We start from the raw sequence: 25,549 nt of genomic DNA, 5'->3' as shown, positions 1-25,549 counted from the left end.
GAGGGCTTGCTGCAGTGCTTGGCATGCCAGGGTGGTTGGCAGTCATCCTCCAGCCTCAGCAGTGCCCTTTGGTCCCCTATGTCGCCCACAGAGGAGCTGGTTCCTGGCGTGATGGCTTGTGTGGGACAGGGCTGCCGAGCACAGGGGAGAGCTTGCCGTGGCAGGGTGGTGGAGGGGCCTCGTGGGGTGCAGGAAACTCCTCGTGGGGTGATGGAGGCACCTTATGGACTGACGGGGGGGGCTCATGGGGGGGCGGATGGACCTTGCAAGGTGGTGGATGAGCTTCACGGGGTGGGGGAGGAACCTAGTGGGCAGATGGAGAGGCCCTGTGGGCTGCAGCAAAGCCCTTGCGGGGCGGTGCAGGGGTTTGGAGTGTGATGGAGGGCGCCGGTGGGGAGGCGGAGGGGCGGTGCGGGGGTCGGAGGGCATCCCGCGGGAGGTCCGGGCCGGCTGCCCGGGCCCCATCTCCCCGCCCAGCGGGCGCTGCCCGGCCCGGGGGAGGCGGGAGGGGGCGGCCCGGAGCCCTGCTGCGGGTGCGGCCCTGCGGCCCCTCCCGTCTCCATGGCGGCTCCTTAAACAGGCGGCGGCGGCCGCGCCCCCCGCCCCAGAGATCGGCACCGGGAGGTGAGTGACTGACCGAGCGCGGCGGCACTGGCACCGGCACCGGCACCGGCACCAGCACCGGCACCGGCACCGGCACCGCACCCCTGCGGGGCACTAGCGCGGCTGTGTTGGGGCGGGCGGGGGTCGCCTCTACCCTGGCGGCCACTGCGGTGACTCCCGGGCGGATGCCTGCTTTGCGCTGCGGGGACGGGCGGGGACCGGCGGCTCCCCCTCTCCGCCGCTGCTCCCTGGGGCAGGTCGCCAGGCAGCAGCTGCGCTGCTCCTCCGTGCCCGCTCTCGGGCTGCCACCAGCCTCAGGAGAGGCCATTTCGGTGCCCCCCGGGCGGGCTCTGGGTGAGGGTGGCGCTGGGGGTGCTGAGCCACCGGCGAGCGCCGCCGTGCCCGGTGCTGGGCAGGACGCGGCGGGTGCTCAGCACATGGCAGAGGATGGGGAGCCGGCAGGGCGAGGCTGGCGCAGCGACGGCAGGGCGGGGGGTGCCGGATATTCGGCGCAGCCTCGGGGGGCAGCAGGTGGCGGAGCCGGGGCGCTGCCAGCACCACGGAGAGGGGGAAGGAGGCGGCTGGCAGAGGCGGTGGGCAGGGGCGAGGCGAGGCTGGCGGCGGGCGGGGGTGCAGGGGCGCTGCGTCATTCCCACGGCGCTCCCGAGGGACCAGGCTGATGCGCTCACCCCTCCGGCCCTGCAGCTGGCAGCCTCGCTGCTGCGGCTCTGCACCGGCAGCCTCCACCCGTCCCCCCCAGCACCTCCTGGCTCTTCGCCTCGGGGCTTGGCCCTCACCCCGTGCTCGCCAGCTCTGCCAACGCCCCACTCTTGCTATCCCTCTTGCCTTCACCATCCCCCTTCCTCCTCCCCACCTCGAGGTCCTGCGAGCAGAGCTGAGCCCAAGCTCTGCCCCGTGCTGGGCAGTGGCAGCACCGTGTGCCCCCCGTGCCCGCAGCCCCATGGCCGGGAGCGCTGAGATGGCTTCCCTGGAGGAGAGCTTCCGCAAGTTCGCCATCTACGGCGACACCAAGGCCACAGGACAGGAGATGAACGGCAAGAACTGGGCCAAGCTCTGCAAGGACTGCAAAGTCACCGACGGCAAGAGCGTCACCAGCACCGACGTGGACATTGTCTTCTCCAAGGTGAAGTAAGTGTCCGGGCGCTGCGGGGGCGGGCGTGCCCCGGTGGCGCGGCAGCAGCGGTCCCTGCGGACGGGTGGCAGTTCCCATCTGGAAGGCTGCGGGGGGCAGCTGCTGCCCTGCGGCGTTGTGCCCTCGGGGGCTGTGTCACTGATCTGCCGGAGCCGACAGTGATAAACAAACCCAGGCCTGGGGGTGGGAGGCCCAGGGATTGGTGCAGAGGTTGTGCCCCTGCTCCCGCACCCTGGCGTCGGGGTGGGCCTGGCTGCTTCTGCCAGGTGGGCACCGAGCAGGAAGGTGCTGCAGGGAGCAGAGGAGGGTGCTGAGGGGTGTGGCACAGCCCACCCCCGGGCCTGGCCAGCTCACAACTGAACGTGAGGAGGACTCTGGTCCTTGGAGGTCACAGGGGCGGCCCCTGTGGAAATGAAATCAACCCCAATCTGGGTCCCTGAGACCCTGCTCCCTGTCCATCTGTTCCCTCTCTTGCTGCTGAGTCCAGGAGGGGCTGAGCACCAGGAGGCTTTCCCCTCGAGGAAGGTGGATTGACCTGGAGATGAGGACTGGGTACTTGAGAGGGAGCTGCTCTGTCCACGTCCTTCCCAATGTGAGCAGAGAAAGGCTGATGCCCACCCGGGGAGAGAGGGCATCTCAGGCAGGCAGGGAGAGATGGGAGTGGATGTGTGCCCCTCTTCCCACCAGTGCCCGAGCCCCGAGGCACTTCCACGCGGAGGTGACACTTTTGGCACTTAGCCTTCATCAACAACGTGGCTGAAAAGCAGCTCCCGGAGCTCGGCAGTAGCTGTGCCCAGCCCGGCCCCTTCAGCCAGGTTTGCTCTGACCATAGCTGCGCTTTGGGGCTGGGTGAGAGGCCCGAGGCTGGTACAGGACCGAGCCAGGGTCTCCCTGCTGCAGCTCGCCCTGCTGCAGCTCGCCCTGCTGCAGCCTCGCCTGAGGGCGCAGCCTGCAGGCATGCGGATGGCAGCTGCCCTTGGTCCCTGCAGAGGGAAGACAGCTCGGGTCATCAACTACGAGGAGTTCAAGAAGGCTCTGGAGGAGCTGGCTCCCAAGAGGTTTAAGGACAAGAGCAAAGAGGAAGCCTACGAAGCCATCTGCCAGCTGGTGGCAGGGAAGGAGCCCATTAACGTGGGCGTCACGGTGAGTGGAGAGGAGCGAAGCTGCTCAGCCATCGGGAACAGGGCGGAGGGTCGGGACGGGGAGGGGTGGGGAGGTGGAGCTCTACCCGCGGTGCAAAGGCCTTGGGGAGGACCCATGGCCCCGCATGGGTCGGAGGGTCTGGGGGCTGCAGAGCTGTGGTGGGCACAGGAAGCAGAGCGAGGTGTTCTGGGGGTGCGGGGAGGTGGAGCAGGGCACGGAGGGGTGGGCAGGTTCTTGACGCCGGTGTGCCCTCTGCCCGCGGCAGAAAGCCAAGACGGTGGGGGCGGTGGAGAGGCTGACGGACACCTCCAAGTACACAGGGTCACACAAGGAGCGCTTCGATGAGAGCGGCAAGGGCAAGGGCAAGAGCGGCCGGGAGAACATCGTGGACACCAGCGGCTACGTCAGTGCCTACAAGAACGCGGGCACCTACGACGCCAAAGTGAAGAAGTAGGGCCGGGTGCCCGCGGCGCCCACCGCCCCGGCCCCTGCGTGCTGCCCGTGGGGCCGGCGCACACGGCAGCCTCGGGACGTGCCCTGGGGCCCGGGAGGCTGCGCTGGGGCCAGCCCGGAGCTGGCGGGATGTCTGCTGCCCAGCGCCAATGTGCCCCGGGGAAGGCGCCGGGCACCGTGCCCTGCCCCAGCGTTACGTCTGTGTGTCCCTCCTCTCGTGCTGTCACCCCTTCCTCGCCCCTCTGTGCTGTCACCCCCCGGCTCCCCACCACACTAACAGCACTGCTCCTCAGGGCACCCCTGCCCCGCTGGCACCCGGAACTGCCCTACCTCAGCTCCAGCTTTTGGGGCACCCTCCCTGCCAGTCCCACTGGAGACTGCAGCCTGGCTTCCCTGCACGCCTCCCTGGGACCTGCCTTGACCTCGCACCGGTCACATCACAGCCACCTCCGCCCCTCCTGCCCTCGCATCAGGGCTGCCTGGCTTTGCCGCTTGCTCAGCACTCAAGGGGACTCCGATCCTGGGGTGCTGTTAGTGCCGCAGCTGCTGGGCTGCGTCCCGGCAGAGCTCAGTGCTGCTGGGATGCTCCCGACCCTGGGCTGCGCCCCGGTGGAGCTCGCTGCTGCCTGGCCACGGGCAGAAGACTCCGAGCTAAGCCCCAGCCCCAGGATGCCGCAGCCCTGCGCTGTCCCCCGGCTCCGCAATAAAGCCCTGTCCGCACTGAACCCCCCCCGCCCCCCGCTCTGGTTGTCTTCCGCGGGGCGCAGCAGCGAGACCCCCGCTTTTTAGGGGGCGGTGGGAGGCTGGTCCGGCCGTGCCACCGCGGGACAGCCAGGCCGTGGGCTCGGCCCCGGCCGCGGGCGCTTTTGGCAGCTCCTGGCTGGCCCCGAGTTGCCTGAGCAACCGCAGCCACACAAACACGGGCGCCTGGCTCCCGCTCCCGCTCTGTTTGCAACCAAACACTCCAGCTCCTGGTAACCAGCCCTGGGAACAGGCTGGTCTCCAGGGCTGGACAGCGGCTCGGGGCTGGGGTGGCTGCCCTCAGCCTGCACCCAGCCTCCTGCGCCCCGGGCCCGCGCCTCAACAGTCACATCCTCCGCGTCCTGCGCCGGAGCTGGGCTCCCTCGGCCACCCGCATGGCTTCTTTCCAGCTGCCTCAGCAGCAGCACTGGCACTGCCTGTGCCACGAGGGATGTGCTGGGGCACACAAATGGCTTCGGCAGGCTCACTCCCTGCCCACGCACAGAGCGGCACCTCCTGTGCCCCAGCCACCTGCTTTTTAAAGCCTGGGCTAAGGAGGGGGTTGTGTTCTTCTGGGCTGCCTTCCCCTCAAGCCAAGTGAGGCTCTGCCAGTGTGCACCAATGGCAGGCTGGGGGTGAGAGCTGGGGGGAGAGAGGGGTGTTTGTCCTCCCTGGAGAAGGTCAGAGGCAGTCTGTGGCTGGCTCTGTCCTAAACAGCTGTTTGAATATGAGTCAGGGGGTGCCCAGGTGGGCAGGAAGGGCACCAGCAGCCCAGGCTGGATCAGCAATGCTGTGGGCAGCAGGAGCAGGGCAGGGATTGTGCCCCTGGACTGGGTACTGGGGAGGCCACAGCTTGAGTGCTGTGTGCAGTTTTGGGGCCCTCGCTCCCGGAAGGACATTGAGGGGTCCCTCCAGAAGCCAGGGGAGCTGAGTTGCTGCTGCTGCTCAGCTGCTGGAGCAGTCGGGGAAGGGCCTGGAGAACCTCCTCTGCACTCAGCTCGGCCGAGCCCTACCATCAGCTGGCCACATCGGGCAGGGACGCGGAGAAGAGCCCTGGAGATGTGAGCTGCAGAACTGCTGCCTGCGGGGCCGAGCGACCTGACCCAAACAGGAGGGCTCCCAGCCACTTCCCCTGCACTGAGGGGTCTGCTCTGGCCGAGCCTCTGCTCCCAGGCTGGCTCCACGACAGCTGCAGACAGACGCTCAGCAGCCAGCCTGTAGCTCCCTGGCAGCGCAGGAGCCGGCGGGCAGGACCTGCCCCGGGCACTGCTTTGCTGCCTGCTTCACTCCAGAGGAAGCTGTGTGCCTGGGACAAGAGATTTAGGGAGCTTGTGAAGTGCAGCCAGGCCAAGTGCAGGGTCCTGCCCCTGGGGAGGGGGTCCTGCTGGGAGCCAGCTCCACAGAGAGGGACCTGGGAGTGTTGGGGGGGCAATGAATTGCCCTCGAGCCAGCAGTGTGCCCCTGTGGCCAAGAAGGCAAACGGGGTGCTGGGGTGCATTCAGCAGGTCAGGGAGGTTCTGCTATCCTTCCATAGTGCCATGGTGAGATCACAGCTGGAGTCCTGGGTCCAGTTCTGGTTCCCCAGTTGCAGAGAGGCAGAGAAGTGCTGGAGTGAGTCCAGGGCAGGCTGCAGAGCTGCTGAGGGGCCTGGAGCAGCTCTGAGGAGCAAAGGCTGAGAGCCCTGGGGCTGAGAGCCTGCAGCAGAGCAGCCCCAGAGGGCAGCTGAGCAGTGCTCAGCAAGAGCTAAAGCACCTGTGCAGGACAGGAGGCTGGGGCCAGACTCTTGTCAGTGGTGCCTAGGGCCAGGGCAAGGGGCAGTGGGCACAAACTGGCACCCAGGAGGTTCCCTCTGAGCAGGAGAAAGCTGTTTGGTGCGAGGCTGCTGGAGGCCTGGAGCAGGATGCCCAGAGAGGCTGTGGGGGCTCCTGCTTTGCAGAGCTTCCAACCCCCCTGGGCACTGTGCTGCTGGGCAGGCTGCTGTGGGTGCCCTGCTGGAGCAGGGGCTTGGAGTGGGTGAGCTCAGGTGGTCCCTTCCAAGCCCACCCTGCTGGGTGCTGAGATTCTGTGCTTTGGCTCCTCTGAGAGGACCAGAGGTACTGGTGAGGGTGATCACTGTTCCTCAAGGACCTGGCTTCATCCCCAGAAGAGTGAGGCAGTGGATTCCAAGCAGCCCAGCAAGCTCTGTGGATACCAATCAGCCCTTTCTGCCTCTGTGTAGGTCCAGCAGGAAGAGCTCAGAGCTGCTTCTGCTCCCAGCCCCTGCTCCCTCAGGGAGCATCTCTCCATGGAGGGTGCTAGGCTGGTCCAGAGCAGCTCCTCGGCCCCGGGCCAGGCTGAACAGCTCCTGCACAGAGCTCTACCTGCGCTGCCTCCCTCAGTACTTTTCCATCTCACTGCTGGCCTGGCGGCCAAACTCTTCCAAAGCACACAGCCTGGGCTGCCAGTCACCTGCAGCCGAGATTCAGCTCCTGTCCCCGGGGCTCAGGCACCTTCTCAGCGCTACAGATCTGAACCCAGGGCTCAGAGGTGCTGTCCATGCCCTGAGATCCTGGTCTGACCACGAAGGGAGCAGGGAGGCTCCATTGGCAGCCGCAGGCTGGCAGCACCCTGCTGGAACAGTGACTCAGAGCCATTGGAGAGGGAATTCAATTAGCCGAGCTGCACAGCTCCTCCTCCTGCCCTCTGAGCCCAGGCAGCAGAGCCCAGCCCCAGCTGGCTGCAGCCTCCTCTCAGGGAGCTGCACAGAGCAATGAGCTCTGCCTCAGCCTCCTCTGCTCCACACTGCACACCCCCAGCTCCCTCAGCTGCCCCTTGCCAGCGCCAAGATAGCAGCCCAGACGATGCCAGCTGCCTGGCCATCGAGAGCCTCAGCAGCCAGCCGTGCCCCCACGCAGGCACAGCTGCAGCTGCACCCTTGGGAACAAGGAGAAGAGTGGAGAAGGAAGTCCTGTGGTGGAGCAAGCAGCAGAGGACCTGAAGGGGCTGGAGTGGGCAAGGAGCACGTTCAGGATGGGTGGTTTGCCACTGTGTGACCTCTGCCATGGCTCCACAGGCTGCTGAGAAGCTGCTTCTGCTCGGGACTCAGAGCAGGACGTGGCCAGCTGATGGCTGAGCTGGGTGTGCAGAGGAGGTTCTCCAGTCCCTGCCCTGACTGCTCCAGCAGCTGAGCAGCAGCAGCTCAGCTCCCCTGGCTTCTGGAGGGGCTGAGAGAGGTGACCCCAGCTGAGGACCCCTCCACCCTCCTGGCAGGCTCACAAGCCAGCAGTGTTCAGCAGCCAAGCTGCTGAGCCCCCAGCCTCAGAGGCAGGGCTGGGGTGAGAAGCTGGAGGAGGATCCACTGCAGCTCAGGAACCCCACGGCTGTGCCACTGGGCACAGGGTGCCACAGCTGCTGCTCTTACCACAGGCAAGCTCAAAAGCGGGCAGAAGGCCCTGCCCAGCCTTGGTTTCCCAGTACGAGGGCACCAGCACCCACAGCTGCCCTCTGGAGCTGCCTTTGCCCCACCAGCAGCTCCTGAGCAGAGCCATGGGCAGCAGGGGATGAGCCCCAGAGGCCCTGCCCCCCCCCACCTCCTCCCAAAATGATCTTCCTTCCCCAGGCCTCCACACCTGCCCAGGGGGGGCTGTGGGTGGCAGCCCCGCGGGCAGGAGCCTCGCCCTGGGGTGTCCACACCTCCTTCGTGCAGCAGAGGCAGCAAAGGGTCAGAGCCCCCCCCCCAGACAACACTGCTGGAGCTTGGACAGAGCACTGAGGGTCCTGGGGCACAGGCTTGGGCTGGCTGGGAGAGACCTTCAGGAGCATCGAGCCCAACTTTACCTAACTCCACGAGCCTGGTGCCAAGCCTCAGCACCACAGCTCTGCCTCACAGAACACCTCCAGGGCTGGGCACTCAGCCACCTCCCTGGGCAGCCTCTGCCAGGCTTGGAGAACCCTTTCAGGGAAGAAGTTTCTACTGATGGCCAACCCAAAGCTTCCCTGGGGCAACCTGAGGACATTTCCTCTCATCCTGGCACTTGTTCCCAGGGGGCAGAGCCCAGCCCCAGCTGGCTGCAGCCTCCTCTCAGGGAGCTGCACAGAGCAATGAGCTCTGCCTCAGCCTCCTCTGCCCCACACTGCACACCCCCAGCTCCCTCAGCTGCCCCTCCCCAGCCCTCTGCTCCAGACCCTTCCCCATCTTTGTCCTTCTCTGGACCTGCTCAGCTGCTCAATGCCCCTCTGGGAGTGAGAGTCCCAAAACTGCACCCAGGGTTCAAGCTGTGCCCTCAGCAGTGCCAGCCCAGGGGCACAATCCCTGCCCTGCTCCTGCTGCCCACACCACTGCTGATCCAGCCCAGGCTGCTGCTGCCCTGAATGCCCACCTGGGCACCCCCTGGCTCCTCTTCAGCTGCTGCCACCCAGCACCCCCAGGGCTGCCTTTTCTGCTGGGCACTTGCCAGCCTCTCTGCCCCAGCCTGGAGCCTTCCTGGGGTTGCTGTGCCCCAGGTGCAGGACCCAGCCCTGGGCCTTGTTGAACCTCATCCCATTGGCCTCAGCCATGGGTGCAGCCTGGGCAGAGCCCTCTGCACAGCCTCTCTGCCCTGCAGCAGACCCACACTGCCACTCAGCCTGATGTTTGCAGACTGACTCAGGGTGCCCTCCATGCCCTGTCCAGCCTAAGTTTTTTAGGAGTTTCCTTTGGTCCTCCTGCAGCCCTGGAGCCCATCCTGCTCAGAAGGGGCTGTGGGGACAGGCTGAGGGCAACGGTTTGGCAGTGGAGCAGGGCAGAGTTAGGTTGGGCATCAGGAGGGAGTTGTGCCCCGGGAGGGTGGGGAGAGCCTGGCACAGGCTGCCCAGGGAGGTGCTCGAGGCTCTGTCGATGGAGACCTCCAGGCTCAGCCTGGCTGTGTCCCTGTGCAGCCTGCTCTGGCTGGAGCTGTCCCTGCTGCCTGCAGGGGGTTGGACAAGGTGACCTTGGAGAGTCCCTTCCAGATCAGCTGTGAATCCCATGATGATTCCTTACCACCTCACAGCATCCTTGATCTTGCTGAGCAGTGAACCAAGGCACCCAGCACAGGCAGAAGTGGCAGAGCTGCTGCTGGCACGAGGTGTGCAGCTGCACTGCAGCACTCCCTGTGAGCCTTCTCAAGCTCCCCAGCCACCACTGAGATGCTGCCCAGCTGGCTCTGCAGGACCCCCCTGCTCTGCCCTGTGTGCTTTCTTCAGCTGCAGTCCCTGGAGCAGCCTGCTCCATCTCACTGAATCACAGAAGCACAGCATGGGCCAGGCTGGGGAAGAGCCTTGAGCTCATCCAGTCCAACCTAGCACTCAGCACCTCCTAACTAACCAAGCCCTGGCACCAAGTGCCTCATGCAGCCTCCTCTTAGCCCCAGGCACGGCCACTCCACCACCTCCCTGGGCAGCCCATGCCAGTGCCAATCACTCTCTCTGCCAGGAGCTTCCTCCTCACAGCCAGCCCACACCTGCCCTGCCACAGCTTCAGCCTGGGGCCCCTTCTGCTGCTGCTGCCTGCCTGGCACCAGAGCCCAACCCCACCTGGCTACAGCCTCCCTGCAGGCAGCTGCAGGCAGCAATCAGCTCTGCCCTGAGGCTCCTCTGCTGCAGCCTGCACCCCCCCAGCTCCCTCAGCCTCTCCTCACAGGGCTGTGCTCCAGGCCCCTCCCCAGCCTTGCTGCCCTTCTCTCAGCACCTTCCAGCACCTCAGCAGCTCTCTGCAATTCAGGAGCCCACAGCTGGACACAGCACTCCAGGGCTGGCCTGAGCAGGGCTGGGCACAGGGGCACAAGAACCTCCCTTCTCCTGCTGCCCACACTGCTCCTCAGCCAGCCCAGGATGCCACTGGCTCTGCTGCCCACCTGGGCACACTGCTGCCTCCTCTGCAGCTGCTCTCTCACAGCATCCCCAGGGCCCTCTCTGCCTGCCTGCTGTCAGCCCCTCTGGCCCCAGCCTGCACTGCTGCTTGGGGCTGCTGTGGCCAAAGTGCAGAACCTGGCACTGGGACTGGTTAAAAGTCCTGGCACTGGCCAGGAACACATCCAGACTCCAGAACTTCTCTGGGCACACTGCTGGCTCACATTCAGCTGCCAACCTGTTCCCCCCCAGGTCCCTCTCTGCCACCTGGAAGCTGGCAGCTGCCTCTCCTCCAGCCCTTCCCTCCGAGAATGCATTGGTGAGGAGATGAGAGGGAAGAAAAGAAGCCCCAGAGCCCCACTGGCCACAGATGCCAGCAGAAAGGAATCTGCCAGTGCCTGGCCAGCCCCTGGCAGCCTACCCCACGCTGCTAGCTGAGCCCTCAGCAGGAGCTGGAGGTGACAATGAGTCCATACAGTGGGGACACTTTGTGCCACTGCTCTGAAGTGCTGCTTTGAGGCACACTTCTGGAGAACAATTAAAAGGCATTTCCAAAGCATTCCTGAAAGAAAAGAGGGAAAAGGAGAAAAGAGCCCAAAGAAGCAGGAAAACCCACGGCAGAGGAAGGCAGTGGGGGGCAGGTCGGCAGGAGCTGAGCTGGGCTCAACAAAGGAGTGTCAGCACAAAGGGTACTGCGGGAGTGTCCTTCCCTGCTCCTTCTGACACCTCACCGGGAGCAGATTTTAGCTGTGGAGCCGAACACTTCCCTGCAGCACCTGCAGTGCTGCCCCTGCACGCTGCCTGCACTGCCCCTGCACGCTGCCTGTTGGCCTGCAGCACCTGCAGTGCTGCCCCTGCACACTGCCTGCACTGCCCCTGCACGCTGCCTATTGGCCTGCAGCACCTGCAGTGCTGCCCCTGCACACTGCCTGCACTGCCCCTACACGCTGCCTGTTGGCCTGCAGCACCTGCAGTGCTGCCCCTGCACACTGCCTGTTCTGCCCCTGCACGCTGCCTGTTGGCCTGCAGCTGCTGCAGTGCTGCCCCTGCACACTGCCTGTTCTGCCTCTGCACACTGCCTGTTGGCCTGCAGCACCTGCAGTGCTGCCCCTGCACACTGCCTGCACTGCCCCTGCATGCTACCTGTTGGCCTGCAGCACCTGCAGTGCTGCCCCTGCACACTGCCTGCACTGCCCCTGCACGCTGCCTGTTGGCCTGCAGCACCTGCAGTGCTGCCCCTGCACGCTGCCTGCACTGCCCCTGCATGCTACCTGTTGGCCTGCAGCACCTACAGTGCTGCCCCTGCACACTGCCTGCACTGCCCCTGCACGCTGTCTGTTGGCCTGCAGCACCTGCAGTGCTGCCCCTGCACACTCCCTCTTCGCCTGCAGCACCTGCAGTGCTGCCCCTGCACACTGCCTGTTCTGCCCCTGCACACCGCCTGTTGGCCTGCAGCACCTGCAGTGCTGCCCTGCATGCTGCCTGCACTGCCCCTGCACACGGCAGGGCTGGCAGGGCTCTGCTGTGAGCCAGGCTGGCAGAGTTGGGGAGGTGCAGCCTGCAGAGCAGAAGGCTCCAGGGACACCTTCTGGTGGCCTTGCAGTGCTGGGAGGGACTCCAGGAGAGCTGGGGGCAGCCTCTGGAGCAGGTCCTGTGGTGCCAGGCCAAGGGGGGGTGGTTTGAAATGAGAGAGCTTGAGAGAGGAGGGAGAAATGTTTGGCACCGAGGGTGGAGAGAGCCTGGCCCAGGCTGCCCAGAGAGGTGGGAGCTGCCCCCTGGCTGGCACCATGAGGTTGGTTGTGGCTGCGAGCAGCCTGCCCTGGCTGAGTGCAGGGTCCCTAGCAGGACCCTCCCCACCCAACCCATGCCATGATGTGACAATGATTCCCTGCCCTCAGTGCCCAGCAGCAGCCTCTGAGCGCAGCCTGCCAGGGACGCTGGCAGCAGCCCCAGCGGAGCCCTGCCCTCAGGAGGGCCCTTTGGGCTGGGTGACCCTGGCAGGACCCTCCCCACCCAACCCACTCCCTAGCGAAGCCCTGCCCTCAGGAGGGCCCTTTGCAGACCCCGGCAGGTCTCTTCCCACCCAAAGCAGCCTGCGAGTGCCTGTCAGAGGCGGGTCCCGGCCGTGGGGGTGAGCTCTCAGCGCCGAAAGGGACCCCGAGGCCACCGAGCGCTCCCCTCTCGCCTTGCGCAGCCCTGCGCAGCCGGCGGAGCGAGCCGGGAGCTGCCCGTGCTGCGCCGGGCCAGGAGCAGTGCGGGAAGGGCTGGCTCTTGGCGGCTGCTCTGCTCCTCAGCCCTCCCCAGGAGTTCACCTTTGGTTGCCAAGCAGAATCCTGGCCTCAGCCTGCCTGTACCGAGGATGCTCCCTGCGCAGCGGGACACAGGGAGGTGCCCCGGGGGGTGTCACTGGCCTCTTCCCGGGACGGAGGAGGGGCTGGTGGAGCTCGAACCACATTGATCTGAGCCCCCAGTTGAGGACATCCCACCAGAGCCCTCGCTGAGCCGGGCCGGGCCGGTACCAGCCTGTCACCGGCAGGAGCGGGAACGGCTCTTGGGCGCTGGCGGACTCCACGCTGGACCGGAGCCGCAGGGAAGCCCTGGGCCGCCTGGGGAGGCCTGCCACTGGTGTGGCCGCGGCGGGAGTGCGGGGTGGGGGCTCGGCGGTGCGGGGCAGAGGCGGACGCGGCGGGCAGCCCGGTGCAGGACCAGTGCGGGGCAGAGGCAGACGCGGCGGGCAGCCCGGTGCAGGACGGGTGCGGGGCTCGGCGGTGCGGGGCAGAGGCGGACGCGGCGGGCAGCCCGGTGCAGGACCGGTGCGGGGCAGAGGCGGACGCGGCGGGCAGCCCGGTGCAGGACCGGTGCGGGGCAGAGGCGGACGCGGCGGGCAGCCCGGTGCAGGACCGGAGGGGACACCACAGCAGCCCCGCCGGGAACCGCCCTGGCGGAGCGAGGAAGGAGGCGCGGAAGCGCCGCCCCGCCCCACCCTCCAATTGGCTGCCGGCGCTGTCCGTCGGCTGCAGCCCCGCCTCCTGGCGCCGTCTGGCCGCGGGATTGGCCGTTCTGCGGGTGGGCGGGGCCTCGCGGCGCGGCTGCGGCGCCTGCGCGGGGCGCGCCCGGGGGCAGGATGCGCGGGGAGCCAGGCCAGGCGGGGCGGCGGCGGCAGCCCCCTCCGCCCTTCGGCGGCAGGTACGGGCGGCTTGGGGTGGTCTCCGGAACCCGGCTTGGGGCCGCTTGGCGGCGATGGCCTGTCCGGGGGCGCTGGGCCGGGCGGGCCGCGGGGGGGTCTCAGCGGCACTGGGGCCATAGGGGTCCTTGCTGCTCAGATGGGGGGGGAGGTCTGCCCGCGCCGCCGAGGCGAGGTAGCGTGGCGGGGGTGCTGCCCGGTGCAGCCCCGGAGGGTGGAAGTGGGGCGAGGGCCTGCCCAGTCCGGCCCCGGGAGGTGCAGTGTGGTGCGGGTGGGCCCGGGCCGGGCCGCTGGGTGTCCGTCACGCCCGAGCCCCGCAGCCCCGGCCCGTGGCTGTGCCAGAGCAGTCCCCGGTGCGGCACAGCCCTGCCGAGCCCCGCAGCCCCGGCCCGTGGCTGTGCCAGAGCAGTCCCCGGTGCGGCACAGCCCTGCCGAGCCCCGCAGCCCCGGCCCGTGGCTGTGCCAGAGCAGTCCCCGGTGCGGCACAGCCCTGCCGAGCCCCGCAGCCCCGGCCCGTGGCTGTGCCAGAGCAGTCCCCGGTGCGGCACAGCCCTGCCGAGCCCCGCAGCCCCGGCCCGTGGCTGTGCCAGAGCAGTCCCCGGTGCGGCACAGCCCTGCCGAGCCCCGCAGGGCGGCGGTGGCCTGGGGCCAGGTTGGTTTCCCTGCTTCCGCAGCAGCTCTTGCCCCTGGCACGGCTCTGGAGCTGCCTTTGCCCGCTGGCAGTATCCACGGGCAGCAGCGTGCCAGGAGCGGGGCCTTGGCTGCTGCAGATCCGGACCAGGGAGGGCAGAGCCCTGTGCCTGCCGCCTCTGGAGGTGTGGTGCTTGCTGCTGGAGGCTTGGGGCTCTTGGCTTATCGCACAGCCTGCTGGCACCGCGGTGAGAGCACCTCTAGCAGAGGAGGTTATCAGTCCCTTGGGCCTGACGGGTGAACCCTGTGAACCCTTACCCCTCCAGGTGGAGCTGTGCCAGGAGGCTGGGTGGCAGCAGAAGGCTGACTGCACCTCTGAGGTGACCTCCAGCTGCTCAGGGTGCTCCAGGGTGCTTCATGCAGTCACAGAGCTTGGAAGGGACCTCGAAAGATCATCGAGTCCATCTGCTTGCCAGAGCAGGGTCACCTAGGGCAGGCCACACAGGCCACATCCAGGTGGGTTCTGAATGTCTCTAGAGCAGGAGACTCCACAGCCTGTCTGGGCAGCCTGCTCCAGGCCTTCAGCACCCTCACACCAAACAAGTTTTGTCTCGTGCTGAGATGGGCTTTGCTGTGATCGAGTTTGTGCCCCTTGCCCCTCATCCTGTTACTGGTGTGACTGCAGAGGGCCTGGCTGCATCCTCCTGACAGCCACCCTGCAGGTGTGCACAGACACTGCTCAGGTCCCCTCTCAGCCTTCTCCTCTCCACACTGCCCAGCCCCAGGGCTCTCAGCCGTTCTCCACAGCAGAGGTGCTCCAGGCCCTTCAGCATCCTCACAGCCTCTGCTCAGCTCTCTCCAGCAGTTCCTCTGGAACTGGACACAGTACTCCAGCTGTGGTCTAATTAGGGCAGGGTAGAGTGGGAGGAGAACCTCCCTGCACTTGCTGGACCCACTCAGTGCACCCAAGTGTACCCTTGGCCTTCTTGGCCACCAGAGCACATAGCTGGGCACGTTGCTGTCCCATGGAGAGCTCATTCCTAACCAGCACTCCCAGCTCCTCCTCTGTGGAGCTGCCCTGCAGCAGCTTCCCCTGTACCTGCCCTGCTGCAGGAGGTTGTTCCTCCTCAGGGGTGGGGCCCTGCACCTGCCCTGGTTGAACTTCCTGAGGCTCCCTCTGCTGAGCTCTCCAGCCTGGCCAGGTCTGACTGGGTGGCAGCACAGCCTGAGGGGCCATCAGCCACTGCTGCCAGCTTGGTACCCTCAGCCAGCTGTCTGATGGAGTCATAGAATGGTCCGGGCCAGAAGGGACCTCTAGAAGTCATCTAGTCCAGCCCCCCTGCAGGCAGCAGGGACATCCTCACCAGCCCAGGTCACCCAGGGCCCTGTCAGGCCTCACCTCAAATGTCTGCAGGGAAGGGGCCTCAACCACCTCCCTGGGCAACCTGTGCCAGTGCTCCACCCACCTCAGAGTAAAGAACTTGTTCCTAACATCCAACCTCTGCCCTTCTCGGGCCTGAAGCCATTGCCCCTGGGCCTTTGTAAACAGCTCTGTGGCCTTCCTGCAGCCCCCTTCAGGCACTGGCAGGCTGCTGTTAGGTCCCCGCGGAGCCTCCTCCTCCCCAGGCTGACCCTTCCCCCCAGCTCCCTCAGCCTGTCCCCATAGCAGAGCTGCTCCAAGGCTCTGATCGCTTTCGTGCCCTCCTCAGGACCGGCTCCATCGGCTCCGTGTCCTTCCCTTCCCGAGGGCTCCAGCGCTGGGCGCAGCACTGCAGGTGAGGTCCTGGCAGAGCAGGGTGGTGCCCGGGCTGGCTGGGCTGGGCTGTGCTGGCAGGTGTGGCTGTGGCGGGCACTGACCTCTGGCTTCCCGTGCCCTAGGAGCTGCCCGCGGCACGGCCGGCTGAGGAGCCAGGCGCTGCGTGCCAGCCCCGCCCGCAGAGCCTGACGCTGGAGCGGATGCAGCAGGAAGATGCTCCCCGGGGTGGGGGTCTTTGGGACTGGCAGCACCGCCCGGGTACTGGTGCCCCTGCTCAGGGCAGAAGGCTTCTCGGTTGAGGCACTCTGGGGGAAGACGGAGGAGGAAGCCAAGCAGCTGGCGGAGGAAATGGACATCTCCTTCTACACCAGCCGCAGCGACGACCTCCTGCTGCACCAGGACGTGGATCTGGTCTGCATCAGCATCCCTCCGCCCCTGACGCGCCAGATCGCCACCAAGGCTCTAGGTACCTGCCTCGCCTCGGCCCCGTGGCAGCCGGAGGCAAGAGGGGGGGTTGGGGTGAGAAAGGTGAACCTGCGGCGTGCTGTGGAGTCTGGAACCAGCTGGGGGAGACACCTCCTGGCGTCCCAGACTGAGCTGATGGGCAGGAGATCCCAGCCCCAGCATGGTGGGGTTGGAGGAGACCTCTGCAGATCAGCCACTCCAACCCCTTGCTGCAGCTGGGCACCCACAGCAGCTTGCCCAGCAGCACAGTGCCCAGGGAGGGTTGGGAGCTCTGCAGAGAGGAAGACTCCACAACCTGCTGCAGGCCTCCAGCAGCCTCACACCAAACAGCTTTCTCCTCCTGCTCAGATGAAACACCCTGAATGCCAGTTTGTGCCCACTGCCCGTTGTGTTGTCACCAGGCACTCCTGAGCAGCCTCTCCTCAACCTCTTGCCCCCCACAGCTCCTTCAGCTCTTGCTGAGCACTGCTCATCTGCCCTCTGGGGCTGCTCTTCTGCAGGCTCTCAGCCCCAGGGCTCAGCCTTTCCTCAGACATGCTTCTGTCTGCCTCCTTATGGCCTTTGTAGTCCTCTCCAGTAGTTCTTAGTTCCTCTCAGTAGTTCTCTCTGGTGAGACACTGGCACAGGCTGCCCAGGGAGGCTGTGGAGCTTCTGTGCTCTACAACCTCCCTGGAGGTGTTCAAGGCCAGGCTGGATGAGTCCTTGAGCAACCTGTGGCAGGGGGTTGGAACTGGATGATCCTTGAGGTCCTTTCCTGCCTAAACCATTCTCTGATTCTTTGTCTCTCTCGAACTGAGGAGCCCAGAAGTGGACAGAATGCTCCAGCTGTGGCCTCACTAAACAAATGAGCTGTTTCAGGGGGGCTGAAGGGGTAGAAATTCAAGGCCTTGGACAGAAGTATCCTTGCTGAGCTGAATCTTGTGAGTTAGGACCTACGTTCTCTGCAGATGCTGAGGGTCACAAGCAGTGACCCAGGGCTTGAAGCTTTCTGGGACCATCCATGTCTGCAGTAGGCTGCTGCAGTGCTGGGTGCAGGCTGGCTGCAGGGATCCTTCCACCTGACCCAGGAGAGCAGATGCTAGGGGGGGAGGAGCTGTTGGGCACAGCAGAAGGAATCCAGCAGGATGAGCTGGGTGAAGGTGTCTGGGAGAGAAGGGAGGACAAGCATGGGCTGGTTGGGCAGGGAAGTTGGAGCCAAGTGCCCGGGCAGCCTGGCACTTCTTGACTGTCCAGTGTCAGTGTCCTCTCTCCCAGGGCTGGGCTTGAGTTTGTAGCTCTCTAAATAGCAAGTGAGGTATTTTTGCTGTGTCCACAGAGCTGCTGAGGGCACTGCAGCAGCTCTGTGGTGAGGAGAGGCTGAGGGACTTGGGGCTTCAGTGTGGAGAGCTGAGGGGGGCATCTCATCAGTGCTTCAGGGTGGGTATCAGGAGGGCAGGACCAGGCTTCGTTCAGTGGTGCCCAGTGGCAGGCACAAACTGAACTGTCAGGAGTTCATTTGAGCAGGAGGAGAAACTTCTGGAATCGAAGGGTGCTGGAGCCCTGGAGCAGGCTGCCCAGAGAGGTGCTGGAGCCTGCACCTCAGGAGAGCTTCCAGCCCTGCCTGGACGTCTTCCTGCCTGACCCCCCCCTAGGTGGCCCTGCCTTGGCAGGGGGGTTGGACTTGCTGACCTGCAGAAGCCCCTCCAGCCCCCAGCATGCTGTGAGATCCACAGGAGTTCATTTTGGGCCTGGTAGGGTCTCCAAGCACGGCAGCCAGGCTGCTTTGTTGTTCTGAGCCTCTCTGCTCTCTCATTTCTTCTGGCAGTAAGCAACTCCCTGCACAAACATTTGCAGTGCTTCTGAGAGCTGCAGAGAGGAATTCCTTTGGGAATTGGCCTTCTTCTGCCAACAGTTTTGGGTCTTCTGATGTTTGAATGTCCTCACTCTGGTTAGAATTCACCTCCTGAAACATGCTGAGAGGTCTTTAAAAGCCTTGCTAGGCAGTGAGTGTTTCACTGCTGCTCATGGCTCTGGGGGATCAAAAAGAAGATGCTCAGAGGCTGGAGAGGCTCTACTGTGGGCACAGGCTGACAGAGTTGGGGCTGTTGAGCCTGGAGAGGAGAGGGCTCCAGGGAGACCTCAGTGCAGCCTTCTAATAGCTGAAGGGGCTGAAGGAGAGCTGGGGAGGGACTTTGGACAAGGGCTGGCAGTGCCAGGAGGAGGGACATTGGCTTTGAGCTGGGAGAGGGGAGAGTGAAGAGTGAGAGTGGAGAGGAGGAAGGAAGGCAGTGAGGGTGGGCAGAGACTGGCACTGATTGCCCAGGGAGGTGTGGAGCACAGAAGCACAGAATGGGATCTTTGATGTGATCTTTGATCCCCTTCTGTGCTCCACAACCTTCCTGGAGGTGTTCAGTGCCAGCTTGGATGAGGCCTTGAGCAGCCTGTGCTGGTGGGAAGTGCCCCTGCCCAAGGCAGGGGGCTGCAGTAGATCTCTGAGGTGCTTTGCCAGCCTGAGCCACTCTCTCAGAAGCAGAAGCTCAGCTCAGCCAGGGTTGAATGAGAATGGGTAGCAGTGGATGGGCTCTGCCCTGGGTTTTGTGCTCTGCCTCTGCTGCAGCTGTTGGAGAAGACTCCCTGAAGCCCAAGCAGCTCTTGTGTGCAGTCTCAGCAGCTTGGCACTGCAGAGCAGACAGCTGCTGGCCCGAGGCAGTTGCTGGGTGGCAGCAAGGAGTTGGAGGCTGACAGGAGGCTCTCAGCTGCTCTCTGCTCAGCTGCCTGTGCAGGGCTGCTGCTGTGGAGCCTCTGGAGAGCAAACCAAGCTCAGCTGCCTGTAGGGCCCTGCACTGCCTCTGAGCCTCTCTCAGGGCCCAGTGAAGGTCTTGAGGCCTCCAGCAGCCTGGACTAGGGTTGGAAGCTCTTCACAGTAGACTCCACAGCCCCTCTGGGCAGCCTGCTGCAGGCCTCCAGCAGCCTCACACCAAACAGCTTTCTCCTCCTGCTCAGATTGAACCTCCTGAGTGCCAGTTTGTGCCCATTGCCCCTTGTGTTGTCACCAGGCACTGCTGAGCAGAGTCTGTCCCCATCCTCTTGCCCCTCACAGGTGCTTTAGCCCCTGTTGAGCACTGCTCATCTACCCTCTGGGGCTGCTCTTCTGCAGACTCTCAGCCCTAAGGCTCAGCCTGTCCTCAGACATGCTTCTGTCTGCCTCCTAATGGCCTTTGTAGTCCTCTCCAGTAGTTCTTTAGTTCTTAGTTCCTCTCAGTAGTTCTTCTCTGGTGAGATGCTGGCACAGGCTGCCCAGGGAGGTTGTGGAGCACAGAATGGGATCTTTGATGTGATCTTTGATCCCATTCTGTGCTTCTGTGCTCCACGACCTCCCTGGAGGTGTTCAGTGCCAGCTTGGATGAGGCCTTGAGCAACCTGTTCTAGTGAGAGGTGTTCCTGCCTGTGGCAGGGGATTGGAGCTGGATGAACCTTGAGATCCCTTCCAGCCTGTTCTGTGACTCAGTGGGTCTGAGGTGGTTGCTTTGGTGGGGTTGGTTGGGCTGCACTTCTGTAGCTCTTCCTTTTTTCTAGCTAAGCCTGTGCCCACCTTTGCAGCCCTGGCAGAGGAGCCAAGGCTCACTTTTCCCAGGCAGTAAAACCTCCTGACAGGTGAGCACAGGCACAACTCTGGCATGGGTCTTGCCTGAATGGAGGTCATGAAGCAGACAGAGCAGATGGAAGGCCAGAAGATAATTGGAATTAAGATCACTGTCATCATCTGGTTTATCTCCACAGCAGGCAAAGCAAGGACCTGGCCTAACATTTGTGCTGCTTTTCATCTCAGAAGGACAGCATTCATTTCACAGAGCTGTGTCATAGTTCCTGTCCCACAGGTCACAGGATCCCAGACTGGGTTAGGTTGGAAGGGACCTCAAAGCTCATGAGGTCACCCTCCCACCAGCCCAGGGTGCTCAAGGCCTCATCCAACCTGGCCTTGAACCCCTCCAGGGAGGCTGTGGAGCACAGAAGATCAAAGATCCCATTCTGTGCTTCTGTGCTCCACAACCTCCCTGGGCAGCCTGTGCCAGTCACCCTCACTGCCAACAATTCCTCCCTCCTCTCCACTCTCCTCTCCCCTCTCCCAGCTCCAAGCCATTGTCTGTCATCCTGGCACTTCAAGAGAGAGCTCTGTGCTGGCTTAGCACATTGATCACTGTGGGAGAGGAGGTCCCAGCAGACCTGTTTCCCTCAGCATGCAGCTGGGTTTGGAGGTTCTCCTGCCTGCCTTGCACTGCCCATGTCAGCTTTGGTGCTGCGCAGGCTTTGGTTTCTCTGCCTCCACAGGAGGAGACTCCACAACCTCCCTGGGCAACCTGTGCCAGTTCCTCACCAGCTTAATTTCCTCTCAGTGTCTGATCTAAATCCAACCTATGCCAGCTGGAAGCCATTTCCTCTCATCCTGTCACTACATGCCTTGGTCAGAGTCCCTTTCTAGCTCTCCTGCAAGGCTGCTCTAAGGTCTCCCTGGCCCTTCTCTTGCCTAGGCTGAGAGCAGTTAAAATGCATTAGGGTGAGCAGAGAGCAGAGTTAGGAGCTGGAGTGGAATGCAAAGCATGAGGTGTTTGTGAGTAAGGCTCAGGGGAGCAGAACAGGAGAGGGCCTGGGAGGAAGATTTGCTGAGGATGCTGAAGGTAGTGGTGCTGAGTCCTGCCATCACAGGGGTGCTTTGTGGGGTGCCCACGGAGGACTCTGGCACTTGCTTTACACTGGTTGGCCATGGCATTTAAGAGCTCTTTGCCACACAGATTGGCTGAGCCCCTGCTTGCCTGCAGACCACAGCGTGTTGCTGGTGGAAGGCAGCAGAAAGGGTCTGGTGCTGCTTTGTGATGTGCCAAAGGCGATTTTCCTGCTCTTGAAGCAGGAGGAACAACCTTGCTGGAGCTGCTTTGGAACGTGGTGCTTCCCACTGGGGCTGTAGAGAGGTGCAGGGCACTGCAAACCCTGGGCAAGCAGGAGGTGAAATCACAGCCTCACAGCTGGCACCGGGCTGGAGGGCACCCTCCAAGGGCGTCCTCTGCAGCCAGGGGGCATCCAGTCCAGCCTCCCTGTTGCACCAGGGCACCCAGAGCAGGGACACCTCCAGGTGTGCTTGAAAGCTCTCCAGAGCAGGAGACTCCATAACCTCTCTGGGGAAATCATAGAGAGTAGAACCGTGGAAGGGTAGAGGCTGGGGGGGACCTCTGGAGGGCATCCAGTCCAAAGCCCCTGCTCCAGCAGGGCACTCAGGGCAGGGACACACCCAGGTGGGTTTGAAAGCCCTCCGGGGAAGGAGACTCCAGCACCTCCCTGGGCAGCCTGTGCCGGGGCTCTGGGTGCCTTCCGCTCAAAGCAGCTCTTGCTGCGGTGCTGGAGGCGCCGGGCGGGTGCGGGCGGTCCCGGGGCGCCGCATTGCTCTCCCTCCCTGTGCCGCAGGCATCGGCAAGAACGTGATCTGCGAGAAAGCCGCCAGCTCGCTGGACGCCTTCCGCATGGTGACGGCCGCCAGGTACTACCCGCAGCTGCTGAGCGTGGTGGGCAATGCGCTGCGGTTCCTGCCCGCCTTCGCCCGCATGCGCCAGCTGATCGCCGCCGGCTACGTGGGCGCGGTGCTGGTGTGCGACGCCCGCGTCTGCGGCGCCAGCCTGCTCGGCAGCGCCTACAGCTGGAGCTGCGACGAGCTGATGGGCGGCGGGGGGCTGCACACCGTCGGCACCTACATCATCGACCTGCTCAGCCACCTGGTGGGCGGCAGGGCGCAGAAGGTCCACGGCCTGCTCAAGACCTTCGTCAAGCAGAACGCGGCCATCGGCGGCATCCGCCACGTCACCGGCGACGACTTCTGCTTCTTCCAGATGCTGATGGGCGGGGGGGTGTGCTGCACCGTCACCCTCAACTTCAACATGCCCGGCTCCTTCGTGCACGACGTGATGGTGGTGGGCTCCGACGGGCGCCTGGTGGCCCGCGGCGCCGACCTCTATGGGCAGAAGAACTCCGCGCCGCAGGAGGAGCTGCTCTTCGCCGACCCCCTGAGCCTGGGCCAGGGGCTGCTGGAGAAGGCCTTCCAGGACATCCCCCTGCCCTACCTGAAGGGCATGGCCTACATGGTGCGCGCCCTGCGGCAGGCGTTCCAGCGGCAGGGCGACCGCCGCGCCTGGGACCGCGCCCCGCTGGCCATGGCCGCCTCCTTCGAGGACGGCCTCTACATGCAGAGCGTGGTGGAGGCCATCAAGAAGTCCAGCAGGTCGGGGGAGTGGGAGGCCGTGCAGGTGATGAGCGAGGAGCCGGACGCCAGCCAGAGCCTGTGCGAGGCGCTGCAGAGGAACAGCCTCTGAGCCTGCCCGCCCCGAGCCGCCTGCGCTGCGGCGTGCGGGGCAGAGCCTCTCTTGCTCTGGAAGGAACTGCTGGAGAGGGTCTGCAGCGCTGAGTTCTGCGTCTTGGGACTGCTAGGGACTGCTAGGGAAACCTGCCCCTTGTGCTTGCCGCGGGGAGTGGGAGCCCAGCCCTGCTGCACAGGGCACTGCTCCGAGCAGGCAGGCAGCAGAGCAGGCAGGGCAGCGGCAGGGAATGGCCTCCTCGGAGGGCCTCTCTTGGAGACCTGCTTCAGACCTGCTGCTCGGCATGGAAAGTTTTCTGGGAGAGCTCAGCGAGGGGGGACAGGCCTGAGGAGGAGCTGAGGGAGGGGACAGGGCTGAGGAGGAGCAGGGAGAGGACAGGGCTGAGGAGGAGCTGGGGGAGAGGACAGGGCTGAGGAGGAGCAGGGAGAGGGGACAGGGCTGAGGAGGACCTGAGGGGGAGGACAGGGCTGAGGAGGACCTGGGAGAGGGGACAGGGCTGAGGAGGAGCTGGGGGAGGGGACAGGGCTGAGGAGGAGCAGGGAGAGGGGACAGGGCTGAGGAGGAGCTGGGGGAGGGGACAGGGCTGAGGAGGAGCTGAGGGGGAGGACAGGGCTGAGGAGGAGCAGGGAGAGGGGACAGGGCTGAGGAGGAGTAGGGAGAGGGGACAGGGCTGAGGAGGAGCAGGGAGAGGGGACAGGGCTGAGGAGGAGCTGAGGGGGAGGACAGGGCTGAGGAGGAGCTGGGGGAGGGGACAGGGCTGAGGAGGAGCTGGGGGAGGACAGGGCTGAGGAGGAGCTGGGGGAGGGGACAGGGCTGAGGAGGAGCAGGGAGAGGGGACAGGGCTGAGGAGGAGCTGGGGGAGAGGACAGGTCTGAGGAGGAGCTGTGGGAGAGGACAGGGCTGAGGAGGAGCAGGGAGAGGGGACAGGGCTGAGGAGGAGCTGGGGGAGGGGACAGGGCTGAGGAAGAGCTCAGCGAGGTGGGATAGGGCTGAGGAAGAGCTCAGCGAGGTGGGATAGGGCTGCGGAGGAGCTCAGCGAGGGGGGACAGGGCTGAGGAGGAGCCGGGCGAGGGCTCTAAGCTCCTGTAGGACCAGCAGCAGAGGGTTCAAGGCTGGAGGCTGAGCCGTGGGTTTCCTGCAGGCGACAGAGGTCTCTCCCTGTCGTTGGAGCTGGCAGTTTCTGGAGGCGAGGGTCGTTGTCTGTGGGCAGGAGGATCCCGAGGCAGCCTGGGATGGTTTCTGCTGTCCTTGCCCGTTGTAGATGTTGCTCCTCCTGCCCGAGAGGCTGCCTGCAGCCAGCAGCTCCTTCCCACGGGCTCTGTGCTCGCTGCCTGGTGCTGCTCTCGCCCTGGGGCCGCCATCTCCTTTCTCTTGCTGTCGAGAAGCGTCTGCAGGGTCGCAGGAGCCTCCCCTTGGACAGCACTAACCTGCCTGCGAGCTGGAGGGCAGGAGGAGTGTCCCAGCCGTGCTGCTGCCTGGGTGCTGCCCCTGCTGAGCCCAGGGAACAGCCACTGAGCTGCCCTCAGCTCCAAGCCCCTGGCTGCCCTCACACCCTCCTGCAGCCTGTGGCCACTGCAGAGGTCTCTTGGCTGCTGCTGGCTGGAAGTTCTGAGGCAGGGACAGTTTTGGTTGTACTTGAAAGCTTTTTCAAGCCTATTTATGTGCATTAACATGCAAACGGCTGGGCCAGGACCTGCCTCTACGGGAATAAAAAGTGCTGTTTGCCCGAGGCTGTTCAGGAACAGCTCTGGGGGCTGGGCAAGCTGAACCTCCCCCCACACATCTCCAGAGGCTGCTCAAAGCCTCATCCAGCCTGGCCTTGAACACCTCCAGGGAGGTTGTGGAGCACAGAATCGCCCACTGTGATCAAAGATCCCCCACAACCTCCCTGGGCAGCCTGTGCCAGGCTCTGCCCACCCTCACTGCCAACAATTCCTCCCTCCTCTCCACTCTCACTCTCCTCTCTCCCAGCTCCAAGCCATTCTCCCTCCTCCTGGCACTGCCAGCCCTTGTCCAAAGTCCCTCCTCAGCTCTTCTGCAGCCCTTCAGGCACTGCAAGGCTGCTCTGAGGTCTCCCTGAAGACTTCTCCAGGCTGCACAGCCCCAACTCTGCCAGGCTGTGCCCACAGGGAAGGGCCTTTTCTCCTCAGTCAGCACTCAGTGTCCCTAACCCAGGGGTCACTGCCAGCAGCAGGAGCCACAGGACATGGCAGCCCCATTGCTGCCCCCACTCTTGGTCTCTCCTTGTGTTCCAGGCCCCTTTGTTACAACTAATCCCCAGGGACCCCAGGTTGAGGGGCACCTCTGCTGTGGGCACAGGCTGGCAGAGCTGGGGCTGTGCAGCCTGCAGAAGTGAAGGCTCCAGGGAGAGCTCAGAGCTGCATTTCAATACCTTTCTGAGGCTCCAGAGTCTGCCTGCAGACTTCTCTTCTGCAGGCTGCACAGCCCCAGCTCTGCCAGCCTGTGCCCACAGCAGAGCTTCTCCAGCAGCCTCTCAGCCTCTCTATGGCCTCCTCTGGCCCCTGCCCAGCAGCTCCAGGCCCTTCCTGTGCTGGGTTCCCAGAGCTGGAGGCAGTGCTGCAGGGGAGGGCTGAGCAGAGCAGATTGGAGGGGCAGGATCCTCTGCAGTGCAGTACCTGCAGGGGAGCATTCTGTGCTTCTGTGCTCCACAACCTCCCTGAGCAACCTGTGCCAGTCTCTCCCCACTCTAACTGCCAACAATTCCTCCCTCCTCTCCACTCTCCCTCTCCCCTCTCCCAGCTCCAAGCCATTGTCTCTCACCCTGGCACTGCAGGAGAGAGCTCTCTGCTGGCTTAGCACATGGATCATTATCGCCGTGGGAGAGGAGGACCCAGCAGATCTATTTCTCATCTCTCTGCTGTTTCCCTCAGCCTGCAGCTGGGTTTGGAGGTTCTCCTGCCTGCCTTGCACTGCCCATGTCAGCTTTGGTGCTGAGCAGGCTTTGGTTCCTCTGCCTGACTCGGTGTGCAGGCTGCTGAAGCCCTCAGCTAAGAGGCGATGGCCCCGGGGCAGTGCTGGGGCTGTGCCTTTGGTCAGTGGAAGGCAGCAGCTTACCTGTGGGGGTTTGCTTCTGACACTTGGCAACTCTGACAGGAGCAGCTCTGCTGGGGCCTTCACGCCCAGGAGGACATTGAGGGGCTGGAGCAGGTCCAGAGAAGGGCAGGAAAGGTGGAGAAGGGTCTGGAGCAGAGGGCTGGGGAGGGGCAGCTGAGGGA

The 25,549-nt window shown here is 64.5% G+C and overlaps 2 protein-coding genes across 6 annotated transcripts; both read left to right on the top strand.

Annotated features, from left to right (window-relative positions):
• The first annotated feature begins 467 nt into the window (after nt 1–467).
• Nucleotides 468–4,077, top strand: TPPP3 (tubulin polymerization promoting protein family member 3). 3 transcript variants are annotated; one of them, XM_064160635.1, is made up of 4 exons: nt 468–624; nt 1,561–1,752; nt 2,746–2,899; nt 3,165–4,077. In XM_064160635.1, the coding sequence occupies exons 2-4, from the start codon at nt 1,565–1,567 to the stop codon at nt 3,351–3,353; spliced, it is 531 nt and encodes a 176-aa protein (XP_064016705.1). In that variant the 5' UTR covers nt 468–624; nt 1,561–1,564; the 3' UTR covers nt 3,354–4,077. The 3 variants fall into 3 exon arrangements, with proteins under 3 accessions (XP_064016705.1, XP_064016704.1, XP_064016703.1); XM_064160634.1 differs by having other exon boundaries at nt 469–624; nt 1,484–1,752; XM_064160633.1 differs by lacking the exon at nt 468–624 and having other exon boundaries at nt 1,262–1,752.
• Nucleotides 4,078–13,025: 8,948 nt separating this feature from the next.
• On the top strand, nt 13,026–22,728 carry GFOD2 (Gfo/Idh/MocA-like oxidoreductase domain containing 2). 3 transcript variants are annotated; one of them, XM_064160629.1, is made up of 5 exons: nt 13,026–13,126; nt 14,081–14,270; nt 15,464–15,529; nt 15,633–15,976; nt 21,412–22,728. In XM_064160629.1, exons 4-5 carry the CDS (start codon nt 15,724–15,726, stop codon nt 22,308–22,310), a joined length of 1,152 nt encoding a protein of 383 aa, XP_064016699.1. In that variant the 5' UTR covers nt 13,026–13,126; nt 14,081–14,270; nt 15,464–15,529; nt 15,633–15,723; the 3' UTR covers nt 22,311–22,728. The 3 variants fall into 3 exon arrangements, with proteins under 3 accessions (XP_064016699.1, XP_064016700.1, XP_064016702.1); XM_064160630.1 differs by lacking the exon at nt 15,464–15,529; XM_064160632.1 differs by lacking the exons at nt 14,081–14,270; nt 15,464–15,529.
• Nucleotides 22,729–25,549: the final 2,821 nt, after the last annotated feature.

This window comes from Pogoniulus pusillus, chromosome 20 (genome assembly GCF_015220805.1).
Source record: "Pogoniulus pusillus isolate bPogPus1 chromosome 20, bPogPus1.pri, whole genome shotgun sequence".
In the NCBI taxonomy this organism is placed as follows: domain Eukaryota; kingdom Metazoa; phylum Chordata; class Aves; order Piciformes; family Lybiidae; genus Pogoniulus; species Pogoniulus pusillus.
This window is presented reverse-complemented; position numbering and strand designations above follow the sequence as displayed.